The sequence below is a fragment of the Ovis canadensis genome, chromosome 13 (assembly GCF_042477335.2).
Source record: "Ovis canadensis isolate MfBH-ARS-UI-01 breed Bighorn chromosome 13, ARS-UI_OviCan_v2, whole genome shotgun sequence".
NCBI lineage: Eukaryota > Metazoa > Chordata > Mammalia > Artiodactyla > Bovidae > Ovis > Ovis canadensis.
The window spans coordinates 34,675,449-34,697,013 of record NC_091257.1 but is presented as its reverse complement, the minus strand read 5'-3'; the positions used below and the strand labels follow the sequence as shown (position 1 = coordinate 34,697,013).

Here is a 21,565-nt window from a genome sequence, read left to right as displayed (position 1 = left end):
ACCAATCTGATCACATGGACCACAGCCTTGTCTAACTCAATGAAACTATGAGCCATGCCGTGTAGGGCCACCCATGGACGGGTCATGGTGGAAAGTTCTGACAAAACATGGTCCACTGGAGAAGAGAATGGCAAACCATTTAAGTATTCTTGCCTTGAGAACCCCATGAACAGTATGAAAAGGCAAAAAGACAGGACACTGAAAGAGGAACTCCCCAGGTCGGTAGGTGCCCAATATGCTAATGGAGATCAGTGGAGAAATAACTCCAGAAAGAATGAAGAGATGGAGCCAAAGTAAGAACAACATACAGTTGTGGATGTGACTGCTGACAGAAGTAAAGTTCGATACTGTAAAGAGCAATATTGCATAGGAACCTGGAATGTTAGGTCCATGGATCAAGGCAAATTGGAAGTGGTCAAACAGGAGATGGCAAGAGTAAATGTAAACATTTTAGGAATCAGCAAACTAAAATGGACTGGAATGAGTGAATTTAACTCAGATGACCGTTATGTCTACTACTGTGGGCAAGAATCCCTTAGAAGAAATGGGAGATTTCTTAGATTTCTTCTTTTCTTAGAAGAAAGCCCTAATAATCAACAAAAAGGTCTGAAATGCAGTACTTAGGTGTATCTCAAAAACTTGTTTCCAAGGCAGACCATTCAATATCACAGTAATCCAACCAGCTTCTATGCCCCAACCAGTAATGCTGAAGAAGCTAAACTGTTCTATGACAACCTACAAGACGTTCTAGAACTAACGCCCCCCCCCAAAATGTTATTTTCATTATAGGGGACTTCCTACTTTGGACTAATAGGCAAATTTGGCCTTGGAATACAGATGAAGCAGGGCAAAGACTAATAGAATTTTGCCAAGAGAACCCACTGGTCAGAGCAAACATCCTCTTCCACCAAAACAAGAAAAGATTCTACATGTGGACATCACCAAATGGTCAACACCAAAATCAGATTGATGGTATTCTTTGCAGCCAAAGATGGAGAAGCTCTATACAGTCAGCAAAAAAAAAAAGACTGGGAGCTGACTGTGGCTCAGATCGTGAACTCCTTATTGCCAAATTCAGACTTAAATTGAAGAAAGTAGGGAAAACCACTAGACCATTCAGGTATGACCTAAATCAAATCCCTTATGCCTATATAGTAGAAATGACAAATAGATTCAAGGGACTAGATCTGATAGATAGAGTGCCTGATGAACTATGCATGGAGGTTCGTGACATTGTACTGGAGGCAGGGATCAAGACCATCCCCAAGGTTAAAAAAAAAAATGCAAAAACATAAAATGGTTGTCTGAGGAGGACTTACAAACAGCTGTGAAAAGAAGAGAAGCAAAAGGCAAAGGAGAAAAGGAAAGATACACCCATTTGAATGCAGAGTTCCAAAGAATAGCAAGGAGAGGTAAGAAAGCCTTCCTCAGTGATCAGTGCAAAGAAATAGAGGAAAACAACAGAATGGGAAAGACTAGAGATCTCTTCAACAAAATTAGAGATACCAAGGGAAATTTCATGCAAAGATGGGCCAAATAAAGGACAGAAATGGTATGGACCTAACAGAAGCAGAAGATATTAAAAAGAGGTGGCAGGAATACACAGAAGAACTATATGAAAAAGATCATGACCCAGGTAACCACGATGGTATGATCACTCACCTAGAGCCAGACATCCTGGAATGTGAAGTCATGGGGGCCTTAGGAAGCATCACTACAAACAAAGCTAGTGAAGGTGATGGAATTCCAGTTGAGCTATTTCAAATCTTAAAAGATGATGCTGTGAAAGTGCTGCACTCAGTATGCCAGTAAATTTGGAAAACTCAGCAGTACAGGACTGGAAAAGGTCAGTTTTCATTCCATTCACAAAGAAAGTCAATGCCAAATAGTGCTCATACTGCCACACAATTGCACTCATCTCACACACTAGTAAAGTAATGCTCAAAATTCTCCAAGCCAGGTTTCAACCGTATGTGAACCGTGAACTTCCAAATGTTCAACCTCGATTTCGAAAAGGCAGAGGAACCAGAGATCAAATTGCCAACATTTGTTGGATCATCGAAAAAGCAAGAGAGTTCCAGAAAAACATCTACTTCTCTTTATTGACTACACAAAAGCCTTTGACTGTGTGGATCACAAGAAACTGTGTAAAATTCTGAAAGAGATGAGAATACCAGACCACCTGACCTGCCTCTTGAGAAATCTGTATGCAGGTCAGGATGCAACAGTTACAACTGGACATGAAAAAACAGACTGGTTCCAAATAGGAAAAGGATTACATCAAGGCTGTATATTGTCACCCTGCTTATTTAACTTATATGCAGAACATCTTGAGAAACGGGCTGGATGAAGTACAAGCTGGAATCAAGATTGCCGGGAGAAATATCAATAACCTCAGATATGCAGATGACACCACCCTTTTAGCAGAAAACAAAGAACTAAAAAGCCTCTTGATGAGAGTGAAAGAGGAGAGTTAAAATGTTGTCATAAACCTCAACATTCAGAAAACTAATATCATGGCATCTGGTCTCATCACTTCATGGCAAATAAATAGGGAAATAGTGACAGACTTTATTTTTTGACCTCCAAAATCACTGTTAATGGTGACTGTAGCCATGAAATTAAAAGACACTTGCTCCTTGGAATAAGTTATGACCAACCTAGACAGCGTATTAAAAATTGGAGACATTACTTTACCAACAAAGGTCTGTCTAGTCAAAGCTATGGTTTTTCCAATATGGATGTGAGAGTTGGACTATAAAGAAAGCTGAGTGCCCAAGAATTGATGCTTTTGAACTGTGGTGTTAGAGAAGACTCTTGAGAGTCCCTTGGACTGCCAGGAGATCCAACCAGTCCATTCTAAAGGAAATCAGTCCTATATATTGATTGGAAGGACTGATGCTGAAGCTGAAACTGCAATACTTTGGCCACCTGATGGGAAGAACTAACTCATTGGAAAAGACTCTGATGCTGGGAAAGTTTGAAGGCAGGAGTAGAAGGGGACGACAGAGGATGAGATGGTTGGATGGCATCACTGACTCAACAGACAGGAATTTGAGTAAACTCTGTGAGTTGGTGATGGACAGGGAGGACTGGCCTGCTGCAGTCCATGGGGTCCCAAATTGTCAGACATGACTGAGTAGCTGAACTGAACTGATTCCCTTTAGTATTTCTTTTAAGACATGGCTGGTAGTATAAAAACAAAATCTCTTGGGTTTTTTTGTTTGTTTGTTTGTTTTAATCTGGGTATGGTTTGTTTCATCTTTATATTTGAATGATAGTTTTTCTAGTTATGAAATTCATGATTGTGAATTCTTGCTTTCAGCACTTTGAAAATATGATTCCACTACTTGTGTACTCTAATCCTCATATTCCCCCAGTCCTAAGCATCAACTTATCTAATTCCTGTCTCTATTATAATGAGGCTTTTTGTGACTTGCTTCTTTCATTTAGCTCTGATCTCCAAACTAATCTTCTAAATATATATCTTTATAATTCTAATTGAGTTAATGTTCTCAAAAAATTAATTTTCATTATATAAACTTCTTTATTTTTATTGACAACTTACTGTGTATTAAAAATAAAAATAGTTATGAATATGATCCATCTCACAGCTAACATTTTCTAAATATTTCTAGATGCATCTTTTGAGGACTTTTCATCTTACATGACTGAACCCCCAAAAGTACTTCATAGAACATCTAAGACTGGGCCAGGTTTTAATAAAGCCATCAATTTTCCTTCACTAAATAAAGAGTATTCAGGTAATTCATAATATTTTTATTGTACAATGTGATGTTTTTAATGAATAAAGGTTTGATTATATGTAAATTTCCAGATTGTACTACTAAGTCACCTCAGTCGTGTCCAACTCTGTGTGACCCCATAGACAGCAGCCCACCAGGCTCCCCCATCCCTGGGATTCTCCAGGCAAGAACATTGGAGTGGGTTGCCATTTCCTTCTCCAATGCATAAAAGTGAAAAGTGAAAGTGAATTCGCTCAGTCATGTCCAACCCTCAGCAACCCCATGGACTGCAGCCTTCCAGGCTCCTCCATCCACGGGATTTTCCAGGCAGGAGTACTGGAGTGGGGTGCCATTGCCTTCTCCACCAGATTGTACTAGCCTTAGTCATATAACCAGCTTAACAGAAATAAGTGAAAATAAATGCTAAAGTAAGTTCATCTGACATATATGCATTCTTAGTGGATGAGTGGTGTCTCTGGCGTGGCTCCTTTACCTACCATTACTAAATTGGAACTCCCATTATTTTTTTCAACATTATTTCATTTTTTTCAACATTCCTTTCCTACGGATGACTGAGATAAATGCATCTTATAATCCTCTTCCTTATATTTAAATATTCCTCTTTTTATCAGTCCCAAGCAGGGTCAATGAGCTTCCCTGATAGCTCAGATGGTAAAGCGTCTGCCTGCAATGTGGGAGACCCAGGTTTGATCCCTGGGTCAGAAAGATCCCCTGGAGAAGGAAATGGCAACCCACTCCAGTACCTATTGCCTGGAAAATTCCATGGACAGAGAAGCCTGGTAGGCTACAGTCCATGGGGTTGCAAAGAGTCAGACATAACTGAGCAACTTCACTTTTTTTCACTAAGCAGGGTCAATAGAAAGAGTCAATGTGAGGGTAAGTGTGAAGGATGATAAATAATATGTTCATTTTTCTTCCTCCATTACCATCTGCCAACTGTCTAATCCATTCATGTCTAAGAACTAATTTACAGACCCTATTTCTTATCCATTACTCCAGTGGTATTTATAATCATGCAAGATATATATTGTAGAAACTAAGCACATCAATGCAATTTTTTTCTACTAACTTTGAGAGTAGCATCTAAATGTGCCGCATTCTGCTTTTTATTTTTCTCCAAGTGACCATTTTGAAACTGTTTTCATTATTACATAGTTTTGTTTTTAAACAGTGCTCAAAATATGTATCTTTGAAACAGTGTTTTTTAGTTTCTCTCCTTCCATTGTGGGCTTCCTCATAGCTCAGTTGGTAAAGAACCCGCCTGCAATGCAGGAGACCCTGGTTTGATTCCTGGGTCGGGAAAATCCCCTGGAGAAGGGATAGGCTACCCATTCCAGTATTCTTGGGTTTCCCTTATGGCTCAGCTGGTAAAGAATCTGCCTGTAATGCGGGAGACCTGGGTTCATTCCCTGGGTTGGGAAGATCCCCTGGAGAAGGGAAAGGCTACCCACTCCAGTATTCTGGTCTGGAGAATTCCATGGACTGTACACTCCATGAGGTCACAAAGAGTTGGACACGACTGAGCAACTTTCACTCTCACTTTCCTTCTATTCTAGCACTAGATTTTTTACTGTAGGAATACAAACTTCTTTGTTAGAAAATGAAGACACTGTTTCATAGAGAGAGAAAAACTTTACTTGATTATTTATTTAATTGCTTGAATTTTTTTGCTGACCTACCATTTAAAAAAAAAAAAACCTCTTTAACATTTTTACAGTTTTTTATTATTTTTTTCTTGATTCACACTCTTACTGTTTATGTTTGTTGTTATTGTTGTTATTCAGTCACTAAGTCAAGTCTGACTCTGCAACCCCATGGATTGTAGCACGCTAGGCTTCCCTGTCCTTCACTATCTCCCAGAGTTTGCTCAAATTCATATCCATTAAGTTGGTGATGCTATCTAACCATCTCATCCTCTGCTGCCCTCTTCTTTTGCCTTCAATCTTTCCCAGCATCAGAATCGTTTCCAATGAGTCAAAGGCTTTGGCAGCACAGTCAAGGAAGCAGAAGTGGATGTTTTTCTATAATTCCTTTGCTTTCTCTATGATCCAACAAATGTTGGCAATTTGATCTCTGATTCCTCTGCCTTTTCTAAACCCAGCTTGTACATCTGGAAGTTCTCAGTTCACATACTGCTGAAGCCTAGCTTGAAGGATTTTGAATGTAACCTTACTAGCATGCAAAATGAGTGCAACTGTTTATGCTTACATGCTAAGTTGTTTCAGTTGTGTCTGACTCTTTGCAACCCTGTGGACTGTAGCCCACCAGGCTCATCTGTCCTTGGGATTCTCCAGGCAAGAATGCTGGAGTGGGTTGCTGTGCCCTCCTCCAGGTGACCTTTCTGACCCAGGGAACTTTCATCTCTTATGTCTCCTGCAATGGCAGGTGGTCAAATACCCACCAAGGAAAAATTAGACAATATTTATGTTAGTAAAGCTGCTTTATCTAAAATATTGAAAAAAATATACAGAAGCTGTACTTAAGAAGTAGATTAGTAAGATTTATTTTAATTTTTTCAAAGTTTAAATGAGGTTATTTCTAGGTTATAACACCATCCTCATTTTTTTTAGGGCATCAAAAAAAATCAACCTTAAATAAAAAGAAAATTGAACATGAAGAGCCTCTGCCCACTGTGACTGCTACAACTAGAAAACCTATCTATAAAGGTAAAAGTAATGGTATGTCACTTAACTAGGCCTCTGTTAAATGGGGACTTTGATTGTTTCCAAACACTGTTTATAACAGTGTTGCAACAAACATCATTGGATGTAATAGATATTTCATAATCCTGTCTTGCCTCCATCAGCTCAGAGTTAAGTCTTTCACCTAAAAGGAATTGTCACTATTTCTTTCCTGATGCTGATTTCTTTTGGTTCCTTTCTTTTGCAGCTCAGACATTCACTTCTCATTTAAAACTGACTGATTTTTTGAAGAACCACATATATGTTAAGCATATACGTTGTATGTATTCCAAAAAACAATATTCTAGTGAACTGTAACTTTTTTGATTCCTGTATAAATGCTTCTCAAAGTGTGGTCCCTGGACTAGCAGCCAGGGCATTAACTAGGAACTTATTTAGAAATGCAAATCCTTGGCCCTCACTCCAGACCTACTGAAATAAAAGCTGTGGGGTTAAGTCCCTTAATTTGTTTAACAAGTTCTCTGGGTGTTCTGATGCAGGGTAAAATTGGAGAACCATTTCTATAGAAACATAGGTAGATTTATGTACTCCTTTTCTATTTCCACTGTTAATTTCATATACAATAGTCTATTTTTCATGATGTCACATATAATAAAAATTATATCAAGTACAATGAAATTAAATAGAACTATTTTTTTAATCACACAACAATTTTCCTTTAAAGTACCATATACCACTGCCTGAAGATCTCCACTCCACCCATACTTCTGAAAATAAATTAATTCTGGGCAAAATAAATAACATGAGCAAACTTATGGAGACAGCAATGAAATTGCAGGAGTGGAAGCCTTATGAAAATAACATTGCCTTGAGTGAATGGTGTTTATTGAACAATACTGAGAAAGACCCTGAATTAACAGGGTAGGCCCAGATCATGGAGGACCTTGACTGGCAGCAGGTGAGTTTTAGTGAATTTTCTGTTTTCTAATTTTGGAAAAGTTATGGTTGTCCTTTAAATATCAAATAATGAAAATATTCCCCTAATTTGAAATAGTCATGTTTTAACACTGCACAACCAACTTCAAAAAAGAGAGGAAGTAAAAGCAAGTGCCTCGTGGCTCAGCTTGTAAAGAATCCACCTACAGTGCAGGGGACCTGGGTTGGATCCCTGGATTGGGAAGATCCCCTGGAGAAGGGAAAGGCTGCCCACTCCAGTGTTCCAGCCTGGAGAATGCCATGGGCTGTATAGTCCATGGGGTCGCAAAGAGTCGGACACGACTGAGCGACTTAGGCTTTCATGGTAAGAACCTAGTTGATATGTGTTGCAGTATATTCTGTGGAGTTTATAATTCCACAAAATACAAGTGACAGAATTTTAAAATGTGCTTCTTGCCAACAAAAGTTAATAACATTGTTAATAGCAATCTTACCATATAATATTAATTATAATATTAATATAATATTACATATAATATTACAAGTAATAATGTTATTAGCAACTTGAATAATAATTAGGATAGTATTTTTAACCACTTTTTTACTGTGCCCTGGAAAGCATAAATATTATTGGATGAAATAACCTTAAATCCAATCTGGATTATTACTGACACAGGTATTTAAACTTCTATATAATCCTTTTGTGCCTTAAATGTTACTGTATTTCTCCAGCAAGAATTTGAACAATGAGTAGTATTGACCTAAGTATTTTGGAGTTCTGTTTTGTATCAATACTTAATAAGGAAATTGGATTTCTACAAAAACAATATAAAGTGGAATAAAATGAATGAAATAGCAGCTATCTTCTATAACTCCTCACTATAAAGATATTATTTATATTTTATACTGTAGTAAAAAATGTACAACTTATATGGCAAGAAGAAATCATGAACTGAGCATAAAATATCAATCAAGAGAAGATAAATGGAGTAATTCTTCACTAATTAATTATTCTCTGAAACTGAGAAAGATCCAAGAGGTAACATAGAAATTATGTGTATTAATAATTTTTGTGAAGATTTCAGAGAGAATTATGCAGAAATGAGTAGAATTGTTGCAAGCTGCCAAAAATTGGAATGTGAGCAATGCAAAATTATTTTTCCAACATAAGTTCAGCATAGCATCCTGCCCCCATGAGTGGTGATTGCTGAACCCAGTCTAGCCTCTCAGTTTGCTTCTGTGGACTATCCATATAATAATGAATATAATTTATTCATTAATTATGCAATCATTTGATTAGATGAGCTGATATATGTGCTAAATCAGTGCTTTTCAAGCTTGTCTGCAAAATAGAATTCACCTAAGGTGACTTTTCACTTTCATGCATTGGAGAAGGAAATGGCAATCCACTCCAGGATTCTTGCCTAGAGAAACCCAGGAATGGGGGAGCCTGGAGGGCTGCCATCTATGGGGTCACACAGGGTTGGACACAACTGAAATGACTTAGCAGCAGCAGCAGCAGCAAGGTACTTTAAAAGCTACTAATTATACTGTACAGCCGGAGCTGAGAACTGTGATGCTTATTATCTGATGATATAAAAGAAATCAATGAATCCCTCAGTCCATACACAAATGGTTGTGGCTGTTTTGTTTTTAATCTGGATCTTGTAGCTCTGGAAAAGGGGTACCCAAAGAATAGATTCAGTCTGTATTGGATCCACGTAAATTTTCCTTCTCCCAAACCATGTTGTTCATGGCGATCGTGACTTGACCTCCACAGCACTCCCCAAGAGAATTTCTTGTGATAGTGAAGTGTTCTGTGTCTGTGCTCTCCAGTATGCAAGCTATGAGCCATATGCAGCTGTTGAGCTCTTGAAATGTGGTTAGTATATCTGAGAATCTAGACTTTTTATTTTATTTGCTTTTAATTAGTTTAAATCTAAATAGCCATATGTGGTTTGTGGCTTCTATATTGGACAGCACAACTCATGAATGATCCAAAAAACAATCAGGACTTGGAAAAGCAGTGAGTTCTCCATAAGGTGACATATATGAAACCTTTTTGCTGATTAATGATAGGTACAACTAAACATATCTCCTGGGAGAAGTAAGAGCAGGAATAGTATTTCAGCAGAGCCATTGGATAAGATGTGATGCTTCTTAGGATGGCAGGATGGCCCTTAACATTGAGCAGCAATGTCAGTTTCAACTACAGACTCTGAATAGCTCAAATTAGGCCAGGATTAGTGGGCAAAAGCAAAGGATCTACAGCTGCTGGAAGGCTTTGTTTGCCTTCAGACTTAAGGCAAGTCTCATCTTAGAGTCAGATAATGAGCAGTCAGGGTGCCCTTATGAGAATGAATATCTAACAACCTCTAGAAATTCAATAATTCCTTTGATTTTTATTGTGATTCACTCAAAACTTAAAAACTTACTAGAGATCGTATTAATGCTGTAAGTAAGCTGAAAAAGGCTCAAGAGAGTATTTCTCTGGTCTTTTGAATACATTTTTTGCTATGGTTAGTCTAAAAATGGTGCTTCTAAAGACAGATCTGGACTGCCTAAACCAAAGGTTAATGTGAGGTCTGTTTTCTTATGTAACTTAGAATATCAACTTTATAAACACACTCTGCCCATAAGGTAGTAGAAGAGTAATTTTATGTTCATAAAAATGCTGTTGAAGCTTATTCAGTTGGTAAGAGTATCTCCAGCATTTCATTTTCTGTTTGTCACAATCTCTAATTGAAGTCAAGTCGTTAGTTCCTAAACATTTAGTTCCAAAATGTATCATAGAGCTAGCTGGTCCAGGAGATTAGAGATCAATAGGAGCAGATAGTAATCCAAATATAACTGTTTGATAACTTAGTATTTAATGAGAGGCAAAAATCCTTATTTTAATTTTCAAGACAAACATGAGATTACTTTACTTTTGGGGGGCATGGTTTGAGGAATATACTTCCCCCCTCTGTATATGGGTGGCTAAATTTTTGCACAGGGCAATGATTTCAGGTACAAAGAGTATATTCACTTCAAGGTTCCTAGACACTAGTTGATTACACAATTATATTCCTGAGGCAAGGGAATCATGTGATTTTGTTTTCTGATTTAGAAAACAGTTCTCAATATATTTTGTTCTTCTGTAGGTCAATGAACACCGCAGTGGCAAATAAAATGGACTTTTTAAATAGGGTGTGGACATTCAGTTCAATCAGTTCGTTTGTTCTGTTATGTCTGACTCTTTGCGACCCCATGGACTGCAGCACAGAGACCTCCCTGTCCATCACCAACTCCTGGAGTTCACTCAAACTCATGTCTGTTGAGTCAGTGATGCCATCCAACCATCTCATCCTGTATTGTCCCCTTCTCCTCCTGCCCTCAATCTTTCCCAGCATCAGGGTCTTTTTAAATGAGTCAGCTCTTCACATCAGGTAGCCAAAGTATTGGAGTTTCAGCTTCAACATCAGTCCTTCCAATGAATATTCAGGACTGATCTCCTTTAGGATGGACTGGTTGGATCTCCTTGCAGTCCAAGGGACTCTCAAGAGTCTTCTCCAACACCGCAGTTCAAAAGCATCAATTCTTCAGCACTCAGCCTTCTTCATAGTCCAACTCTCACATCCATACACGACTACTGGAAAAATCATAGCCTTGACCAGACAGACCTTTGTTGGTAAAGTGATGTGTCTGATTTTTAATGTGCTGTCTAGGTTGGTCATAACTTTCCTTCCAAGAAGTAAGCGTCTTTTAATTTCATGGCTACAGTCACCATCTGCAGTGATTTTGGAGCCCAAAAAAATAGCCACTGTTTCCACTGTTTCCCCATCTATTTGCCATGAAGTGATGGGACTGGATGCCATGATCTTACTTAGTTTTCTGAATGCTGAGTTTTAAGACAACCTTTTCACTCTCCTCTTCCACTTTCATCAAGAGGCTCTTTAGTTCTTCTTCGCTTTCTTCCCTGAGGGTGGTGTCATATGCATGTCTGAGGTTATTTGTATTTCTCCCAGCACTCTTGATTCCAGCTTGTGCTTCTTCTAGCCCAACATTTCTCATGATGTACTCTGCATATAAGTTAAATAAGCAGGGTAACAATATACAGCCTTGACATACTCCTTTTCCCATTGGAACCAGTCTGTTGTTCCATGTCCAGTTCTAACTGTTGCTTCTTGACCTCCATACAGATTTTTCAGGAGGTAGGTCAGGTGGTCTGGTATTCCCATCCCTTTAAGAATTTTCCAGCTTGTTGTGATCCACATAGTCAAAGGCTTTGGTGTATTCAATAAAGCAGAAGTAGATGTTTTTCTGGAACTCTCTTGCCTTTTCAGTGATCCAACAGATGCTGGCAATTTGATCTTCTAACAACACAAGAGAAGGCTCTATACATGGACATCACAAGATGGTCAATACCAAAATCAGATTGATTATATTCTTTGTAGCCAAAGATGGAGAAGCTCTATACAGTCAGCAAAAACAAGACCGAGAGCTGACTGTGGCTCAGACCATGAACTCCTTATTGGCAAATTCAGACTTAAATTGAAGAAAGTAGGGAAAGCCATTAGATCATTCAGGTATGACCTAAATCAAATCCCTTATGCCTATACAGTGGAAGTGACAAATAGATTCAAGGGATTAGATCTGATGACAGAGTGCCTGAAGAACTATGCATGGAGATTCATGACTTTGTACAGGAGGCAGTGATTAAGACCATCCCCAATAAAAAGAAAGGCAAAATGGTTGTCTGAGGAGGCCTTAAAAACAGCTATGAAAAGAAGAGAAGCAAAAGGCAAAGGAGAAAAGGAAAGATATACCCATTTGAATGCAGAGTTCCAAAAAATAGCAAGTAGAGGAAAGAAAGCCTTCCTCTGTGATCAGTGCAAAGAAAAAGAGGAAAACAATAGAATGGGAAAGACTAGAGATCTCTTCAACAAAATCAGAGATACCAAGGGAACATTTCATGCAAAGATGGGCAAAATAAAGGACAGAAATGGTATGGACCTAACAGAAGCAGGAGATATTAAGAAGAAGTGGCAAGGCTACACAGAAGAAGTATACAAAAAAGATCTTCACAACCCAGATAATCATGATGGTGTGATCACTCACCTAGAGCCAGTCATCCTGGAATGTGAAGTCATGGGGGCCTTAGGAAGCATCACTATGAACAAAGCTAGTGGAGGTGATGGAATTCCAGTGGAGCTATTTCAAATCCTAAAATATGATGCTGTGAAAGTGCTGCACTCAGTATGCCAGTAAATTTGGAAAACTCAGCAGTGGCCACAGAACTGGAAAAGGTCAGTTTTCATTCCAGTCACAAAGAAAGGCAATGCCCAAAAGTGCTCAGACTACTGCACAATTGCACTCATCTCACACGCTAGTAAAGTAATGCTCAAAATTCTTCAAGCCAGGCTTCAACCGTACGTGAACCGTGAACTTCCAGATGTTCAAGCTGGTTTTAGAAAAGGCAGAGGAACCAGCGATCAAATTGCCAACATCCGAAGGATGACTGAAAAAGAAAAAGCAAGAGGGTGTAACTGTAATTTACAGGATTTGAATTTTTGACAAAAATGGCTGAATCACTGGGCCAGTGAATAAGGGTATTGATAGCTTCTTGAGTGAAATCCTGGTGCATGCAGCTGCCCAACACTTTGAAGTCTATCACTGCTTTAACTGAATGGCAGAAACCCATAACCAAGCATTTCACTGAGACATAGACTGCTCTCTCTGAACCCACAGACTGGGAAGAGAAAAAGCATTGTGACTGTTCTCTCTCCCATATCTTTCCTACCCTTCTATCACTTTCCTGACAGCCAGTCAGGTGACTGAGTTGCAGATGGAAAGCTATGGGCTGTGTGCCCGCAGTCAACATGCTCAGTTCTGCAAAGCACAAGCGTAATTCCTGTCTTAGGAGGATAAGATTCCCAGACCTTTCAGTTTGGGGATGGGTCAGAGTGGTAGAGCTATGTATGAACGACTCTTGTGTTCATATGGTCCCATAGGTTAAGTCTATCAGTTCAGAGCATGTATTCATCAAGGATCAAGGACAGAAGCTCATTTAAATTGTTCAAGATTGTAGAGCACATTAGAAGCAAAGAGAGGGGAACCCATAAAACGGAACTGTATATAAAGCCCAGGATTTTCATCTCTAGTATATATCCCATTTAGGAAAATGAAATGGCAACCCACTCCAGTATACTTGCCTGAAAAATTCCATGGACAGAGTAGCCTGGTGGGCTACAGTCCATGGGCCCACAGAGAGTCAGACGCAAATGAGTAACTGAGCGCTTATATCCCATTACAAGGTCATAGTCCATAATACCCAGCTTTACAATGGTGTTTAAAAAAATTATTCTGACATTTGTTTAAAATGGTAATGAAAACTATTTGAAACTATTGTGATAGGGGAGGAAGGTTGAACTCAACTCCAAATATAGCAGAAACAGCTGAGATTTATAGCCAGTGAGCAGAGTGAGTGAGTGAATAAGTAGATGTGACATTACTAAGAGGCGGCATCAAGTGTTGGGGATTCCTGCTTAATAAGCCTAGCAGTCTTCTTGCTGAAGGCAGACCAAGGACAGGGCCAAGCATGAAGCCTAGTTGAAAAGAAGGCTTAGAGAAACCCAACTAAATTTTGCTTAAGGAGGAAGTTTTTTGTCAATGTTCAGCTGAAATAAAATTTCCAGCATTGAGACAAAGATCATTGATTTTGAAAACCAAAAGCTCCAGATAATATTTTGAAAAATGCTATGCAACTAGCGTAAAATTTACTCTAATGATGAGAAATATACAAAACTGAAAGAAATGCTTATGTGTATATTAGAGGTTCAATTAAATGAAAAATATAGTAACTTGGTTTATTTTCAGAACTCTTCTTTACCATCTGGAACACATTTGAAACTCTTTTAAGATCATAGCCGCTGTTGCTGATGTTAAGAAAGGATCTGTCGGTCGAAATTCTACCTTGCTTCAATTCGTTCATGTCCCTGCAATGCCTTCTGGTGTGGTGTAAAAGCAATTAAATGAAATCTTTCCTCCACGTGCTTTGATAATGTCTTAATTATTTGTGTCAACTATTTGCAAATCTATTCTTTATGATACTATGTAGAAAAAAGTCACCTCCATACCTTTGTTACACTTCCAGTTAGAGGAAATTAATTTAGAAAAAAATCTTGCTGTAGTTTTTTATATTAAACTGAAAATTCATTGAAGAGATCAGAACAAAGTCTTTATATAATATTTATTAAACTTAGACTACAAATCATACTGTTAGCTTTTAACTAAACTAAAAAAGATATTATTTGTAAATTCAAAGAATTTATTCTGTATAGGAATGTTATTAGTATCAAGTTTAATTGGTATTAATTTTTAAAGGAACATTGAAAAGAATAAGAGGAAAAAAATGAGTTAGTAATCCAGTATCTTTATTGTTGCCTTGCTTTCTCTTTGGCCCTGAGATGGATGAATTTTCATGGCTGTATTTTCATGACTGTTTATTACCTAATCAAGTGCCTCTTTTTATGTGAAGGTTTCTTTTATTTATTTTTTGAATATTTTTATCAGCTACTAATATTTCTAAATATTATTACTAAAATTTTGGTTCCTTATCTTTCAATTTCATTTCAAAACAGAAATGAAACAATACTCATATACTTAGATTTTCTTCCAAAATCCAGAATTAGTATACCATTTCAAAACATGCTTATATTGATAGGCTACTGATTTAGTGAAAAAATGTAAATAGGTATTTAAATATTTGCATGTAAGAATTTAATCTTTAACCCATAGGAGCTCAGTATATAGTCATTGTGGACCCAAGATAGAGGCAAAGTATTTTCATTGTCACATTTTTGTGTCTCTCAGTGATACACAGATTTATATATTTTATATACAGATATATATGTATTAAGTCTTTATTAAACATTTATGTGTATTGACACACATACACTCCATCAACACTAATTTGTTGGTATCAAATATCACTAATTTGATAAATGTGAAACCTGAATGTGAGATGTAGGGGGGGGATAACATTTTATCCTACTTCATCCACCTTCATTTTGTAGAGTATATTTCTCTAAACAACCCTAGATTTTAGAGCATGACTTGTAACAAATCATAAACAACATTTAATTGTTCTCCTTGTAGAATTACTTTCACAACTTAATATTTGAAAGATGATCATTTGGCCTCTACTTATGTATATCCAGTTACGGTGGCCTCACTGTCTTAATTCTAAGAAGTCTTTCAGTGTCAGAAATGGTTATTAACATTGATGGAGAGTGAAAGCCAAATTTCTCAAATTTCTCACTGTTGGAGAAAGAAGCTATAGATAAGCAAGATGGAAAGTCTAGAATAAACCTCAGGGTAATGAGTATGTTAGGAAATCATACTATTTTTGCAACATGTATGTATGTATGTATGTAAAATCACTTTTTCAGTAATCACCCAGAGAGTATTTGTATGAACAGTAAATTCTATATTTAAGAATTTGTACAGAAAAACAGATTATGTTGTTTTCCATTTATTTATTCATTCAATTAAAACTTTAGTATTTATTATGTCCAGGCACAGTGTTGTTAGGTTTACAAGGGTAAACTAATTGTCATTTCATCAACTCAAAATCTAGTGAGGGAAACAAATGTTAACGGACTATGTGTATAGAAAGGTGAATTACATATAGAATTTATGAATGCATAAGTTTGTATAGTATACATATCTATGTATAACACTTTAAAATTTTATTTAAAATATTTAATCATTGTTGATTTACAATGGTTAGTTTCTGGTGTATAGCAAAGTGATTCAGTTATATGTAGGTGTGTGTGTATATATGCTTGTCCATACTCTTTTCCATTTTAGTTTAAGACACTGAATATAGTTCCCTGTGCTATACAGTAGAGAATTGTTATTTATCTATTTTATATATAGTAGTTTGTATCTAATCCAAAACTCTTAATTTATCCCTCCCCACAAGCCCATCCCAAGCTTTCCCCTTTGATAACTATAAGCTTGTTCAGACCGATAGACTCCCAGAAGAAAGGGAAAAGGGGATTGAAAATGTGTTTGAAGAAACTATGCCTAAAAACTTCCCAAACCTAAAGAAGGAAACAGATCAGATATCCATGTATAGGAAGCACAGAGGGTCTCAAATAAGATGAACCCAAACAGGTCTACACTAAGACATATTATAATTAAAATGGCAAAAGTTAAGCAGAGGATACTAAAGACAGCATGAGAAAAACAAAGAGTTAGTTACAAAAGAACCCCCACAAGTCTATCAACTGATTTCTCTAAAGCAAGAGAATATCTATATGGAATGAAGTAAGTCAAACAGACAGAGATAAATACCATATGATATCAGATATATTTGGAATATTAAAAAATGATACAAATTAAATTATTTACAAAACAGACTCATAGAACACAGACTGTACACTTAAAAATAGTTAAAATGATTGATTTTTATGTTGTGAATATTTTACCTGTGAAAAAGGTTTACATTGTTTTCTAATTATAATTTTTTCAAGGTAATTTGCTAATTTGTTTAGAAACAAATGGAAATCTAACAAGCGTTAAAATATTCTAGAGGAACAAAGACTCTAAACTTGTAGAAGAATTTATAAATTTGTTTTCCAGAGGAAATATAGAGCAGAGTCACATTCAGGTAAGAGTATTACAAAACTTCATTTCTGGCTCACTTAATTTTAGCAACTTATTTTCTTAAATTTTAGTTAAAAATATTTTAAATAGCAGCATAATAAACTGATGTGAATTCAGAGATATCACCAAATTTTCTACCTATCACTAGATTTCATTAATTTTAATATTAAAATTTTACATAAAACAGTAACCTTAAATGGTCAGTGTTGTTCTGTACTCAGAAAGATAAAAATTCAACACTGAGTGACTTTTCCTTGAATGAATTGTGAATGTATATACTTCTGATCTTGCTTTTTATTGTTTGTGGGTAAACTAAGGGAGATAGAGATGAACTAATCATACTACTAAATTGTGGTGTGTTATCATCACTAGTTTATTCAAGTTCCCTCTCTTATTTCTACATTATTACGTTTGTCCCTATCCTTTTGCCACTTCTTTGCTACTCAGCTACAGGCGTTCACTGTAATGGGTTTAATGTGTCTTTAGATAAATTTGAAGTTTGAAAAAAATGTCATGTCTTTTTTTATGGAAGTAGTTTAAGTTTGCATAAATAATGTGCTACTGTAGATCTCCTGCTTTTTTCTTTTCAACAGCGTTAGTTTTTTAAGCAGTAGTCTGTAGTTGGAAGTATGTCGGAGCCACTGTTTCTCACTGATGCATCTCATTCTAATGCTCTAATCATCCAGTTCCCTTGCACAATAGGATCCAATTATTTGTAACCACATGCCTTTTCCATGTCTGCAGGGTGAATACCCACACGAGTGAGATTTCCAGGCTAGGGTATAATTTGTTTTCCTGAAACACTACTCAACTGTCCCAAAGCAGCGGCACTAGTTTGCGCTTTCAGTGGCAGTACATGAAGGGGCCCATCAGTCAGCCACTCACTAACGCGTGATGTGACCAGGCTTCCTAATCTGTCCAAGTCAGTTGAGCATAAAGTGGCATTTCATTATTCCAAATTGTATTTTTCTAATTGTCATCATCTTTAAACAATTTCCTTTCATATATATTTTTATCCATGTACCTTTTTAGTAATTTAGGCATTCCATTCTAAGGAGAGGTTTGATATATTATCTATTTGTGTTGTGCCAGAGGTTCCTTACATAGTCTAGATGTTTATCTTACTGATTTTAAATGTTGCCAATATTTTCAGCCACCTATGCCATTAACTAGATCCATATCATCCAGTTGATCGGAAATCTTTGTTTTTGATACAGTGAAATATATTAATTATTCTGTTATGATTTAGGTTTAGGGGCCTTAGAAAAGGTATGAAAGTATCTTTTAAATTGATTTATATTAATTTTATACTTTTGTTTTTCATGTTTTGAACTTTACTCCATGAGAAGTCATTTTGGTATGTGACATACTATAGGGAACCCATATTGTTTTTCTCCATATTATGAGTCTTTTTTTTTCCAGTTCCATCTACTAAAAGAACCATCATTTTCCTGACTGATTTATAAAGCCACATTTGCTAAAGCCACATCTGTGGTGTGCTAAATTCTCACAGAAGTGGGTGTGTTTGGCTTGTGAAGACCTTCTCTGCTTGGATATCGAGATGATGGGATTTGCTCTGGTACTATAGTTGCATGTGACTGGAGCCAGATCATATGGCTGCTGCTGCAGGTATGGGCAGGCATGACTCCCAGCAGATTCCTGGGCTGGCAGGATCAGACCTGCTCTTCAGGTGAAAGGGACTGGAGCCAAATAACAGGCTGACACAGTGTCCATAGCCAGACCAAGGTTGGAGGGCCTGCTACCCACAGCAGATAGGTGTGACTCCTCCTAGACCCTTGGTGGATGTACTGTTTGCAGAACAAGTCCAGGTCTGTAGCAAGGACCACAGTTGGCTAGCTTGCCACCTGAGTGCACAAAACAAAATTGCCTTTCTTGGTCTTGAGCTCCCCTAAAGTTCACAAGTTCCTCCCCGGATCCCACAAAGGCACTATTGTCCATGGATAACTGCCAAATTACTGTTGCTATGTGGTGTTAAAAGTGGATGTTCTCCTAGTCAGCCATCTGGCTAATGTCACTCTCAAAATGCTTTTTAAAATCATGTATTTAAAAAAATCCATATACTGAGATTAATTTTTATTGAAGTATGGTTGATTTACAATATTGTGTTAGTTTCAGGTAAACATCAAAGTGATTCAGTCATATACACACACAGCCCTTTTCAAATTAGTTTTCCTCCTTTCTGGATATATGCCTAGGAGTGGGATTGCTGGGTCATATAGTAGTTCTATATTTAGTTTTTAAAGGAACCTCCATACTGTTTTCAAAAGTGACTGCACTAATTTACATTCCCAACAGTGTAGGAGGGATCCCTTTTCTCCACATCCTCTCCAGTATTTATTGTTTGTGGGGTTTTTTATAATGGTCATTCTCACTGGCATAATGTCTGATATCTCTTTGTAGTTTTGATCTGCATATCTGTAATAATTAGCGATGTTGAACATCTTTTCATGTGCCTATTGGCCATCTGTTATGTCTTCTTTGGAGAAATGTCTATTAGATCTTCTGCCCATTTTCTGATTGTGTTGCTTGGGGTTTTTTTTTGTTTTGTTTTGGTTTTTTTTTAGTATTGAGATGTATGAGCTGTTTGTATATTTTGAAAATTAAGCCTTTTTTGGTCACATTGTTTGCAAATATTTTGTCCTAGTCTGTAAGGTTCTTGTTTTGAGTTTTCTCCAGTAATGGATAAAAGTGTTATATTAAATTACTAGACCATCCCAGTATCTTGCATTCCATCTTTTCTTCTGTGTCAACTTTTGCCTATTCTTTCAAATGTGTGTCTTTTAAATGACCTGTTTTGATGCCACTTTTTTTCCCTCCAGTTATCATTTTTGTAACAGCTATTACATTATGGTTTCAGTTCAGTTCAGTCGCTCAGTCATGTCCTACTCTTTGTCACCCCATGGACTGCAGCACACGAGGGCTCCCTATCCATCACCAACTCCAGGAGTTTACTCAAACTCATGTCCGTTGAGTTGGTGATGCCATCCAACCAACTTATCCTCTGTCGTCCCCTTCTCCTCCTACCTTCAATCTTTTCTAGCATCAAGGTCTTTTCAAATGAGTCATTATGGCTTATTTCTCTTTTATTTCTTATATATTATGCTGCAGTTTCTATTTATTACAATTCTATTTATAGTTTCATGGGTTTCCCTGGTGGCTCAGCTGGTGAAGAATCCGCCAGCCATGTGGGAGACCTGGGTTTGATCCCTGGGTTGAGAAGATCCCCTGGAGAAGGGAAAGGCTACCCACTCCAGTATTCTGACCTGGAGAATTCCATGGCGTTGCAAAGAGTCGGACACGACTGAGCGACTTTCACTTTCAGAGTCAATCCATTTCTGCCTTACCCATGACTCTGCTAATGAACAGTTTTTAATCTGGTTTCCTGATTGGCCTGAATGACTCTGAGATGCACTGTAGTCTGATACTCTCTTAAGTAATCTTCCTTCTTTGTTTTCTTGTGTGTTAGACCTCCATCACAATTTCAAGGCTCTCTTGGTCAACATCTGCTCCATCTCTAGTACAGTTCAAAGTCTGTCAAATCCAGTACAGTTCTAAATCTGTCTTGAGGTCTGCTTCACAGCAGACATTTTTTGCTGTTTCTCTCAGAGGAAATACTTTCAATATTTTGTTAACAAGTATGTTTTCTGAGTTACTGATCTTTTAAAACTTAATTTATTTGGAGGCTAATTGCTTTACAGTATTGTGGTGGTTTTTGCCATACATTGACATGAATCAGCCATGGGTACACATGTGTCTCCCATCTTGAACCCCTCTCCCAGCTCCCTTCCCATCCCATCCCTGAGTGAGTGCTTTGAACTTGGACTGATCATTTATTTCACATATGGTAATATAAATGTTTCAATGCTATTCTCTCAAATCATCCCACCCTCACCTTCTCCCACAAAATCCAAAAGTCTGGTCCTTATATCTGTGTCTCTTTTGCTGTCTTGCATATAAGGTCATTGTTACAATCTTTCTAAATTCCATATATATGAATTAATATACTGTATTGGTATTTTTCTTTCTGACTTACTTCACTCTGTATAATAGGCTCCAGTTTCATCCACCTCAGTAGAACTGATTCAAATGTGTTCTTTTTAATAGCTGAGTAATATTCCATTGTGTATATGTACCACAACTTTCTTATCCCTTTGTCTGCTGATGGATATAGATATCCAAGGTTGCTTCCTTGTTCTAGCTATTGTAAACAGTGCTGTGATGAACATTGGGGTACATATGTCTCTTTCAATTCTGGTTTCCTCAGTGTATATGCAAGGCAGTGGGAGGTATATGCTGGGTCATATGGCAGTTCTATTTCCAGTTTTTAAAGGAATCTCCACACAGTTCTCCATAGTGGCTGTACTAGTTTGTATTCCCACCAACAGCATAAGAGAGTTTCCGTTTCTCCACATCCTCTCCAGCATTTATTGTTTGCAGACTTTTTGATAGCAGCCATTCTGACTGGCGTAAAATGGTACCTCATTGTGGTTTTGATTTGCATTTCTCTGATAATGAGTGATGTTGAGCATCTTCACATGCATTTGT

At 37.3% G+C, this 21,565-nt stretch overlaps 1 protein-coding gene across 1 annotated transcript in view; it reads left to right on the top strand.

Moving 5' to 3' along the window:
• Window positions 1-21,565, top strand: part of CCDC7 (coiled-coil domain containing 7) — a 304,496-nt gene that overhangs the window by 242,158 nt on the left and 40,773 nt on the right. The window contains exons 45-50 of the mRNA XM_069547384.1: window positions 3,639-3,764; window positions 6,338-6,433; window positions 7,134-7,367; window positions 8,258-8,384; window positions 16,867-17,003; window positions 18,422-18,628. Of these exons, the coding sequence (XP_069403485.1) occupies window positions 3,639-3,764; window positions 6,338-6,433; window positions 7,134-7,153 (242 nt within the window). The 3' untranslated portion in view covers window positions 7,154-7,367; window positions 8,258-8,384; window positions 16,867-17,003; window positions 18,422-18,628. The remainder of the gene's footprint in view (window positions 1-3,638; window positions 3,765-6,337; window positions 6,434-7,133; window positions 7,368-8,257; window positions 8,385-16,866; window positions 17,004-18,421; window positions 18,629-21,565) is intronic.